We start from the raw sequence: 12,447 nt of genomic DNA on the forward strand, positions 1-12,447 counted from the left end.
ATGCAGACAAACAGCTGCACCTTCATTTGCGTCTTTTGAAAACAGCAAGAGCAGCAGTTCGTCTTTGCTGTGTCACTGTTTTGTCATGTTTCTGTGCTGCTGTGCATGCAAAAGTACTTAGTATGAAAATTATTTCATGCAAAACATGTTTTTTTGCGTTTTATATAGCCGCGCATAAATGTATGCCTATCTCTCATTCTGTGTTGTTCAAAAAGCTTGTTGATCCACAAACAAAAGCGAAACCTATGCTTATTGGTTGTGATATAGCGAGTTTGAACCAATCTGGGCATGGAGGAGGGACAATGCATCAATGTATGATGTCTGGTTTGTCCGGAGACACAGTGACGAGCGTTTCTTTGTCAAATCAGCGTTGTCAAATTTTGATGACGTAACCGCACTGATTCCGGAGCCTCTGAAAGTCCGCGAATGTTATGTGATACACCACTGGAAAGCTGAGATTCTCTTCTTTATGCCAATCTTTGAATTGTATGAATCGGATCAGCGGATCAAAAGTTATTAAACATTTAAGAGCAATACTTATTTTTAGCCGCGGGCGGCTGTCTCGGTCTTTAAGGGTTAACTTGACTATTGGTTAGTTGTCTTTACTTCTTTTCTGTTCGTTGCCAAAAATTTGCTCTCGCATTGTTAGTACTGTGTAAGCATAATCAAAATCAATTTTACACAGATATAGAAACTAATTTAAACAAAATATATTGTTGTGTGTTATGATCAGCCTATCATTGAGTCTATTTTTTTTAGTTGTGTAAATGTGTGTAAATTTATATTATTCAGTTTTTAAATTAATTGCACTAATATTATTGACTAATATGGAAATATTCATATGATTTATTCACAATACAGTTTGTAAAGTAATATTTTCTGTCTTTTAGTAGAGATATTACATGAGGGACTTGCTTTGTTTACCAAATAAAGTGGATCTATTTGGATTTGCTTTGTAAACATTAAATTAAAGTAAGAAATTTCTTACTTTTTATTTCATATATTAAGATTTTAGTTATGATACTCACAAAATAATTCTGCATAAATCTGCAGATTTTTAACACAATTCTGCGAAGAAATAGCAAAAAATCCATCTGGCCCTAGTCATAACATTATTTATCAACACGTGGATCTTTTTTGGAGTCTCGGAAACTGGAAATTAAAAATGTAAACAAGGAAAATACATTACGACCTTTGTTACTGTTTACACTCCTCAAAATGGTAAATATTCTCATAATTAGCTTTTTTTTTTTTTCTTGCACTGACCCATAAACCTCTTTTCTGCAGCACTTGCCCCTACGCCTCACTGTACAGTTTTATTCATATTTACATTCTGAAGAATAAATAATCATTCACTATTTATACACTTAACTGACTAAAAGGTAATATATATGTGTGTATATATATATATATATATATATATATATATATATATATATATATATATATATATATATATATATGTGTGTATATATATGTGTGTGTGTGTATATATATATATATATATATATATATATATATATATATATATATATATATATATATATATATATATATATACATATATATATATATATATATATATATATATATATATATATATATATATATATATACATATATATATATATATATATATATATATATATATATATATATATATATAYACACACACACACACACACACACAYATATATATATATATATATATATATATATATATATATATATATATATATATATATATATATATATATACATATACATTTTTTTTCTTCTTTTTTCTGAATGTTAAGAGTATAAGCTTGTAATTTGGAGAAGAAAAACCAAAGATAATCAAGGACCTCTTTAAAATAAGATATATTATTTTACATACACTGTGATTTCCTGTGTCCGGAGTTTTGTGTGAGAGCTCAATTCAATTACTTTGAGATGTTATAGGAGAAACGTTTTTCGTTGAAGAAATGTTAAATGAAGTTCAGTTCTTGTGTTTCTAGAATACTTATTTTGTTGTATACTTTTGTTGAATACTTGTTTTGGTATTTTTGTGTGTTATCAGGAACCAGTCTGCACTGTTTGGAGGGAACCCGCGCTATGAAAATGTGCCTCTGATCGGGAGAGGATCTCCTCCTCCTTCGGTGCGTTGGGCTCCGGAGGTCAAGTCCTTTTCTTGACCACACATATTGTACACTCATGCTCACACTGTAATAATGATTTAAGCCAAAGATTAAAAAGTAAATAAATAAATTAATTAATAAAAGATGCAGTCTTTTTAAAGTCAACATGAAATCTGTTTTAACCAGTACTAATTAAAGGTTTTGGGTGAGTAAGAATTTTATTGCTAAATAATAATAATGTTTGTTATCAGCTAAATAAAATAAAATAAAATAAAACAAATTAATAATAAAAAGTATACAAATAAAATAACTTATTTTAAAATAAATAAATAAAATAATAAAATACAAATAAAAACAAACAAATAAATAAATACAATAAAAATAAAATAACTTAAAATAAACTAAAAATTATTTAAATAACAAAAAAACTAAATACAAATAAAATACAAATAAAATAACTTAAAAATATTGCTAAATAATAATAATGTTTGTTATTAGCTGAATAAAAATAATAAACCAATAAATAAAATAAAACAAAAAAATAATCAAAAAGTATACAAATAAAATAACTTAAAATTCAATTTAAAGTAAATAAACAAAATAAATAAATAAAGTACAAATAAATACAATAAAATAAATACTAATAAAATAACTTAAATAAAATAGAAATTATTTAAATAATTTAATATTAAATTAAATAATAAAACAAAACAAAAATAAATACAAATAAAATAACTTAATAATATTGCTAAATAATAATAATAATGTTCGTTATCAACTGAATAAAATTTAATTAAATTTAAAAATAATAATCAAATAAAGTATTAAAATAAAATAAGTAAAATAAAACACATGAATAACAAAAAGTATACAAATGAAATAACTTTAAATTCAATAAAAAATATAAAATAAAAATAAATAAATAAAATATAAATAAATACAAATAAAATGACTGTTTTTAAATAAAATAATAATATTAAATTAAATAATAAAACAAAATAAAAGTTAATAAAAATTAACTAAAATAAAATCAATAAATAAAAATAAAATAAAACAAATAAATAAAAATAATAAAATAAATACAAATTAAATAGCTTAAAATAAAATAGAAATTATTAAAATAAAATTAAAATAAATATAGCAAAATAAAAACAAATACAAATAAATTTAAATAACTTTTAAAAAATAAAAATTTACCAAAATAAAGTAAATAAATACAAATAAAAAATGAATAAATAAAATGATATAATATAAATACAAATAAAATAGTCTAAAATTTAAATTTATAAAATAAGAAAATTAATTAAATAATATAACTTAAAATAGATAAAATAATAAAATAAAATAAGTAAATGAGTAAATAAATAAATGTAAAAAAAAAGAAGAAGAATTAATAAACACTGTGTGGCTCTTTGCAGGGATTCAGCAGCAGTATTTAAGATTTTTTTTATGTTCATATTTTTACAGAACCATTGGAATAAATACATAGAGAAATATTTTAATGTAGTAAGCAGTTATTATCCTTTTTTATATATAACTTTCAATATTATTGTATTTTAAACAGCCTTTTTTTATCTTACCAACCCCAAGCTTTTGAATGGTAATGTGCTTCTTTAGTTATTTTTAAAATGCTTTTTTTTTTTTTTTTTTTTTTTTTTTTTTTTTTTTTTACCAAAAATACACCAGGAACTTATTTTAAGAGAGTAAATGTGTTCAATTTGATTTCATGTTGACTTTAAACACATGCTATGAAATTTTTCTACCCTTCTTCTATTTGTCCCTTTATGACTACTGTCTTCTGCTAATAGCTTCTTTTACGTTTTTTCTTTGTTTGTTTGTATGTTTCTCTGTTTGTATGTTTCTGTTATTTTTTATTTTCTCTTTTTTAACAACAACAACAAAAAAATCACAATTCTTTTTTGGAGCTTTACTCTCAGCCATATAGAAACCGCGTAAGTTGCTGTATTATTACAGTATTGTTGTCCAAGTTCCTCTGTCCTCCAACCCTCCCCTTAATATTTCATCCCTTGTTTTGTTTCAGTTGCTTTTCCTTACATGAGTTTGAATAGATTTTGTGTTGGTCATTTTTTTTCCTTTCTCACTCCTGGCATGGATCCTCATAGACACATTTGTTTTACTGTATTTTAGACTAAAGTGATATACTGTAGATGTACAGTATACAGTATTTAGAGCACGTCCCCTGTTGTTAGAAGGCCAGAATGCATTATAAACAGTGTATTTTTGTACTTCTATGTCAGATTGTAGTGTTGTCTGGCCGCTAGCATGCCTTTCAGTCCCTTTTGTCAGCTTATAATGAGTTAATTACAGGGTTCTTACAGGTGCTGGAAATCCTTGAAAATGCCTGAATTTTATTCGAGTGTTTTTAATGTGCTTAGATTTTGGATAAAGTGTCTGAAAATGCAGTTGTGTTGCTTTCATATTAATTTATCTAACTAAGGTTGTTCTTATTTAAACAAAATAAAAAAAAAACATGTTTGGTTTTGTATGAAATTAAAACTGCTTGACTTATAAGTATGATTTCACCTTTTAAAATAATGTCTTATTATATTTTTAACATTTTAGGATCATTCAAATAAATAAATAATGGCTCATTTTAAGATGACATTTAATTAAATGCAATTTAAGAGTTAATTAAAGCATTTCTGTAATGTTTGCTCGGGGCAAACCCTAGAAAACTATTATAAATAGCACCTGATATAGTGTGATGACTTTGTACATGCAATGGTCAGTATTTATGAGTACACTCTTCACAAATCTCTCATTTCAATTCTTATTTTCTATAGGAAATAGTTTTACAATATTATACTTATGTTTATATAATATATACAATATTATTATAGTCAATACTGAAGCCAAATCAGGAGCTTATCTAAAAGCATAACTCATAATAATGGTCCACTCAAATGCATGTGTTAGGAAAAAATATTGAATTAAACATTTTAAAAATCACAAAAACCAATAGAAATGAAAAATACAAAAAAAAAAAAAAAAAAAAATATATATATATATATATATATATATATATATATATATATATATATATATATATATATATATATATATATATATATATATATATATATATTGTTGTTGATGTTTTTGCATTAATTTAAATGTATTATCTTTCTTTTTCATATGTTCAATCTGTTTTGTTCAAATGCACTAAAATATTTGACATATTTACTGAAAATTGTATGAAAATAAGAATTTTCAAAATGAGGTGTACTTTATGTTGAGCACTGTATACACTGGGTGATTCAAGAAGAATACCACAACTTTGAAAATCTGTATTTAATCAAAGAAATATGATGGAACTTGGGTAATTAATCAGTGTGAAGAATACTTCATAGATGAAACAAGTTCAGTATGGCTCTCTCCAGACACTTAAGTGACATCAACCTGAAATTTGCTGTATTCTATTTGAATCACTCTGTACATTTGTAATTTACCTCATTTTAAAGTGCTGGAAAAGTTTAAAAAATTCACACTTATTTACAAAGTGCTTGAAAAGTGCTTAAATTTGCCTTTTGAAAATGTGTAGGAACCGTGTAATTACAGTCTTACACACTTAGAACCAGATATTAGCTCCTTTCACACATTAAAGGTATGGTTCACCCCAAAAATGTACATTCTGTCACTATTCACACTGCAAAAATGTGCTTTTATTACTTGGATTTTTGTGTCTTGTTTTTAGTTCATATATCTAAAAATCCTTAAATCAAGAATATTTTTCTAAACAAGTAAAACATATTGTCTTGTTTTAATAAATAACATGGCAAAATATAGTGAGTTTTTCCTTAAAACAAGCTGAATATTTTGCCAAAGGGTTAAGAAAAAAATGTCAAAAGGAAAACAGGATTATTTTGCTCACCCTATTAGCAGATTATTTAGCTTGTTTAAGGAAACACTCAATTAATATTGGCATATCATTTCTGAAAACAAGACAATATGTTTTACTTGACTAGAAAATGCTTCTTGATATAAAATTTTCAGATATTTGGACTGGAAACAAGAAAAAAATCTAAGTAAAAAAAATTTTTTTTTTTCCCGTGCACTTTAATCTCACTCAACTGGCTCAACTCAGTTATGTGCATACATTTTTTTCTGTATGCGCTTGATCAAAATTTATTAGCATCTTTGCATTTCCATTAAGCTTTTTTATGCAATAATTCAAAAATTGCATAATAATAAGTAGACTGAAAAAAAGAGATTCGTTGTTTATTAATGTTAGTACATACTGTACATATTAATGTGAACTAATGGAACCTCATTGTAAACCAGGACAAGAAGAGTGGATAAGGGCTAACTGTATACAGTAGAAGTCAGAATTATTAAACCCAGGCTCATTCTGAAAGCGTAGCGCTATATACATTTCTAGAGAGCGTCAAATACGTTTTAGGAGCTACAATTTTCTGCAGTTTTTGTTTTCGTGAATCCACCAGAGGCTGCTGTGTACACTTTTTGACATCTCAATTTGTTCTCACTCGTGCCATTAGTGCCTGCTGTTCTCATGTAAATTCACCAAAGGCTGCTGTTGACTGAACGACCGACCGACCTGACCTGAACTGACTGACTGACTGACTGACTGATCAGCAGACCCACATTTCTCCTACCCTAAATCCAACCAATAGTGTTTTCTAAAGCACAGATTGACCTGCCCACCCACTTTCCTAAACCCAACTGACATCCAGGAAAAGAAAAGCCCTCACTTGATTTTTACCACCTTTTCAGTTTTGACCACATTCTTACCCTGTTATTTACTTGTTTATTTATTTATTTATTTTTTGGCTTCTGTTTTAGTCTTTCTCGCTTTCTGGAATCATTAATTGCCGAACTCGAACCAGATTGAGCCTATGTTTGAATTATTAGTCCTCCTGAATTATTATTATTATTATTATTATTATTATTATTATTAATAAACACATTTCTAAACATAATAGTTTGTTCTGTAGACAATCAAAAAATATGTATTGCTTACAATATTAACCTTAAAATGCTTTTTTTCTTTTTTTATGTAACAGCTTTTATTCTAGCCTAAATAAAACAAAAGACTTTCTCCAGAAAAAAATATATATATTATAGCAAACACTGTGAAAAATTCCTTTCTCTGTTAAACAGTATTTGGGAAATATTTAAGAAATACAAATAAAATCACAGGAGGGCTAATCATTGTGACTTCAACTGTATATACAATACACTATATTTATTCAAATGGTTATTTACCTCTTATTTACAAGTTAGGACTGTATATGTGAAAAGGGCTACAGAGTATTTACTAGCTCAAAAAAATAATTGGTGTCATCAGTAAACAGTTGTAATCCACAAAATAGTACTTCATTTTCACATCACTCTTTAAAACCGGTCCTTGATTTCTAGCTTATGTTGCTTTGGAACTCTGGTCAGTGTCTCTTTGTGACTGTGTGTTTTTTTCCAGTATTCTCCAACCATGAGAGCCACCTACCTCTCCATGACCGAAGACCAGATCAGACACTTCGGGGAGGATTTCCGAGCATAAAACTGATCCATTTCCTTCCTCCGTCATGCACATGTTTCCTTTGGCGTGAGTCTTCGCACTCTGTGAAAACGGACACATGGAAAACTTTTGTGTTACAGGACCACAATCTGAGAGAAGAACATGATTTGAAGAGCACTGTAATGGTGCTTGCATGTATGTATGTATGTATGTGTGCGTGTCTGAGTGTGTTTGACCATTCTGTTGGTGCAATGCATCTTTTCCCTCACGCCTGACACATCTGTGAGGTGCTAAAAATGTCCTGATTTATGTTTTATGTTTACACTGAATTTTTCATGATATAGATCGCTGGTTTCCTTTTGCAGCTGCAGAAACTTTTTTAACAAACTATTTTGTGTCCACTTTATATTAAGTGTCTTTAACTACTAACTTTTTAATGCATTATTAGACACAGTGCACTTATTTTCTCTAATTTTTTACATTGTGCTGATGTTTAAACATGTCTCCATACACTACCTGACTAAAGTCTTGTTCAAGTTTCAGGTACAACAAATAATCACTTGACTTCTAGTTGATCATTTGGTATCACAAGTGGCTCATATGAAAGGCAAAGGCCTCTAGATTACGAATATTTGACCAAAATAAAATATAATCATGCTAGGGCTGGGCGATTTTTCAGATTTTTTTCGATTAATTCGAATTTATGTTTTGACGACGATTTAATTTTATATTAAATCGACAAATTGCGATTTTTAAAAATATATATATTTAATACATTATAATGGCACCAATGCGCTTTGGTTCACTTTCTGTATGAAGCAGGAAGCACACCAGAAGCACAGCGCCATGGATTTTAGAATTCTAAACAGGTTTCTATACACACACCGGCGCCGCCCAGCCACGATTCACGACGGAGTTCATATTTCAGCCATGCCACAGAGCGCTATCTGATTAGTTTCATGTTAAATATCATGCGAATGTGCGCGTTTGGTGTGTGATAGTTTAAACTGTCATATGCTGTAGCAGTGAAAATGAAAGTACCCGATCCATGACGTCATTTAGCGGACCTAGTTGAAAACCAGACAGATCAGGCTGCAAAATACAGGCAGCAAAAAGGCAGCAGCATTACAACCTGTCATTCAATCAGAAGAAGACAAAGTCAAAGCCGAGCTGATAACCAATCTTTCCTATGCTCAGCAAAACTTGCAAAAATACCTCTGTATTCCTGCAAGTGCAATATTTAAACAAAGATTTCTTATTCAAATCTTCAGCAACGCTATTTAACTCGTGAATTTGTTTTATATTTATTTACACCTTCACCGATTTTTGTATGACATGGCAATTAAAAATACAATGTTCCTTAACCAGATGGTTTTTCAAGTTACTTATAAAGAGAATGTTACTTCAGTCATGTTGTTGTAATGTTTTGAGAAGAATAGTAACACAATAAAAAAAATTCAAAATCGAAATCTAACGAAATCAAACTAGATCTTTTTTTTTTTTTTTTTTTTTGCCAAGTCGCCCAGCCCTAGATCATGCCTTGATTTTTAATTATTTAATTAGGACATTAAGGTCTGACTTTGCTCAGACAAAAGTCTTGTCACATAACAGAAATGATGTTCAGTATAGAAAGTCATGGTGCAGAGGAAAAAGAGTTAATATTGTGCATGACTCCCATGAGCCTCGAGGACTGCATCCATACATCTCTGCAATGACTCAAATAACTTATTAATATTAATAAAGTCATCACCCCAGCTGCCAGAAATAAACTGTAAAATTACAGATTTTTTTTTTTTACAGTGACTTGCCTTAAAAGTAAATTCCAAATCATGACAGGTTTACTCTCTCTCTTTTTGAAGTAAATTCAACTTATCACTTTAAATGCAGTGGATTTACTGAATTACTGAACATCATTTTCTTTTACCTGTATATATATTTTACATACTGTAATTAAAGACAATTCATATAAAGTTGAACCAGAAATAGATTTTTTTTTTATTTCAGACCAGCACACATACACCTAAAGGTTGTCCAATTGTCATATAAAAGGTGATGTACATAAGTGTGGGCACTGGTTAACATACTAATATTTAGTCCTACATAATGTACAGCATTGCTAGTATCAACATAGTAGGTACTTTTCTAAGCGATTATTGCTCATGGGAAGTTGTCTTGAGTTTTTCTTTAGCTACTGTGCAGTGTGAACTTCAAGAGCGTCATCACTTTTTATGATGACTTATTGTACAGATACTAATGCTGTTTATTTTTTTTTATTTAATTTTCTTGTTTTCTTTTTCAAATGTCTTTTGTGCCAAGAATAGGAGCATGACCTGTGCCTCTGAAGTGCTTTTATTTTGAAATCCCTGACTTTGCTTTATTTAGTAAGGAGCCGATGGTGTTTCTTTGATCAGCAAAGATGGAAATAAAAGCTTTTCAGTTTTTTTTTTTTTTTTTTTTTTTTTTTTTTTTTTTTTGTGACACGTAGAGGCATTTTAAAGCACAACATGATCACTTGTTGTTTAAATTCCGCATGAAACGGAAGCTGCGTCCATTTTTTTTTTCCATATTGAGACGCAGTTCCTAGAGAAAAGGATTATTAAATGAGAATACAAGGGGCGTGGCTTGTTTTTTTCAACTGCGGGCTGATTGGATGTGGTAAAGTAGTTATTACTAACAGACTTATCTTGTTCACCATTTGTGTTTGTTGTCATTGTGCTGACAGGTGGAGGGGTGTGGTTAAGTATGTTAGCCACACCCACTACCTCAGACAGACATAATCTGAGTATTTAACCGAAAACAGGAAGCACATTTTCAGATTCAGGTTACAAGGGCAAACTTTTTTCTTAATGGCATTCACAGATGAATTGTTCACCACAAAATTAACAATGTGGCTAACAAAATCAAAATGTTGATAGTTTTGATTTCATGCGTACTTTAAAGTGATCTAACAAACATCCTGAGAGATCTTCACCTTTTTTCCAGCCATAGATATATACACTAGATATTGCATATGGACTCTGAGCTTGCATCAATACGGCCGCCACATTTGTACAGTGCTCTCAGGACAAAAGTCATTCAACTGCTCTTAGTCAAGACTAAAGCTAATGTGAAGATGCTGGACTTTAGCGCTTTGTACTGGTGTAGTGACGGGCAAACAAAGAAAACAAAGCATGCGCTTCATAGATAAGATTTAATTGTTTACGTTTTTGTATGTTACGAACTTTGTGCTCAACAAGTCACGTTATTGATGATGATGATAATACAGTCACTTACTGCACTGACCATAAGGCAGGGTTTTTCAAATCTAAGACAGTGGGCCTCCCTTTTGACACAACTTATCCATTGGCGCCCCCCTCCTCCCAAACACGCACGCACACACACACACACACACACACACACACACACACACAAAATTCTGGAGGTTTTCCTGCTACCTCATCATGCTTGGTTTCAAGGTGTCGCCGAAGTTTAGCGGGTCTCATGCTGTCATTAGCCAAAATATCTTGACAAACCACGCAAAAAGGTTGTGGTTCATCAGCTGGTCCTGTCCACGTAAATCCTAAACTCAAATACTGATCATTATATCGTCGTCTTTTGGGTTTAAGCCCTGAACTTGAAGGCTTTTAATCGGGGGGTCTCAGAAACCAATCCATTGTATTAGCAGGCATATACCTGTCTTGGCGGGCTTGTCAAACAGAAGCGAATTCACAGCTATGGCCTTCTGGGTAAAAAAGGTTTTCTTATTTTTGACGTATTTTTTTTTAGCTTTGTTTATTTAAAACGTTTAATTCTAATAAAAAATACATATAATAATTAAACTTAAAAATTATATTTTTATTATATAATATTTTTTTCCCGCGCCCCCCCTGACATACTCTGGCGCCCCCCAGGGGAGGCGCGCCTCACACTTTGAAAACCCCTGCCATAAGGCATAGTAAGCACCAACTTGCACTAAATTCTAGGCTTATCCTACTCTGGTTAAATAAAATCAGCAAACAATGTAAACAAAATATAACAACAAGATGCTGATGCCAGAAACTTGTATTATTGTCGGCCAAGTGAAGTAACGGCTTGTTTGAAGTAACATAACTTAATTCTTAATAACTTATAACAGTGCCTGCGCCTCAATGTGCATACTCTCCACCCTAAATTATTTAATATTATAAATGTTATAAACCATTTAGATCTGAAAGGTGGATGTGCACATTGAAATGCAGAGATACCAATGTTCACATGAATCGTTCATAACGGAGATTCATTCACAAACGAATCGCTTCGTCCATTAGAATTGGAAGTAAAATCGGAAAAGGAGGTGTGTTTCAGGACATGGGTTAGATCACATTTAACAAGTGGGGAGGATAATACATTTCCATGCTCACAAACACACACTTTTTGTCAGGAATGCCCATGCGGTCACTTATCCGTCGATATAGAAAGTGATGCAAGGTTATAATTTTCATAATTTAAAAAATGTTTGCGTACTGACCACCAGGAAAACCCCCGAATTTAGATATATGTGTGTATATATCTCTGGCTCCAGATGGTTAGTCCTCCACCTCACCTTGGTCCGCACATATCACTTCACAGAAGCGCTACCCTGTAGTAAAATGGCAGCTCTACTGATGCATTCCTTCCATTAGAGAACAACAGCGAAGGCAACATCTAATGTAAATATCTTTGATTTCCAGCAAGCACAGGTAGCAGGTCATTTTACCTGAAACTTTCATATATAAATGACAATAAATAGCACACTGAGCCAATCTCTTCCTTTGTATTAACCCATTGTAAATAACCTATATGATAACAGACGTGGTGTTATTTGTATTTCTTTCTTTG

At 30.3% G+C, this 12,447-nt stretch overlaps 1 protein-coding gene across 6 annotated transcripts in view; it reads left to right on the plus strand.

Moving 5' to 3' along the window:
- ttyh2 (tweety family member 2) overlaps positions 1 to 8,242 on the plus strand; it is a 124,439-nt gene extending 116,197 nt beyond the window's left edge. For 2 of the 6 annotated variants that reach the window (XM_073917551.1, XM_073917552.1), the window contains exons 13-15: positions 2,060 to 2,138; positions 4,043 to 4,069; positions 7,573 to 8,186. In XM_073917551.1, the coding sequence (XP_073773652.1) occupies positions 2,060 to 2,138; positions 4,043 to 4,069; positions 7,573 to 7,653 (187 nt within the window). In that variant the 3' untranslated portion in view covers positions 7,654 to 8,186. Of the gene's footprint in view, positions 1 to 2,059; positions 2,139 to 4,042; positions 4,327 to 7,572 lie in introns of those variants that run through there. The other 4 variants (XM_009306861.5, XM_009306862.5, XM_009306863.5 and 1 more) reach the window with 3 other exon arrangements.
- Positions 8,243 to 12,447: the final 4,205 nt, after the last annotated feature.

The sequence above is a fragment of the Danio rerio genome, chromosome 12, assembly GCF_049306965.1.
Source record: "Danio rerio strain Tuebingen ecotype United States chromosome 12, GRCz12tu, whole genome shotgun sequence".
Classification (NCBI taxonomy): Eukaryota; Metazoa; Chordata; class Actinopteri; order Cypriniformes; family Danionidae; genus Danio; species Danio rerio.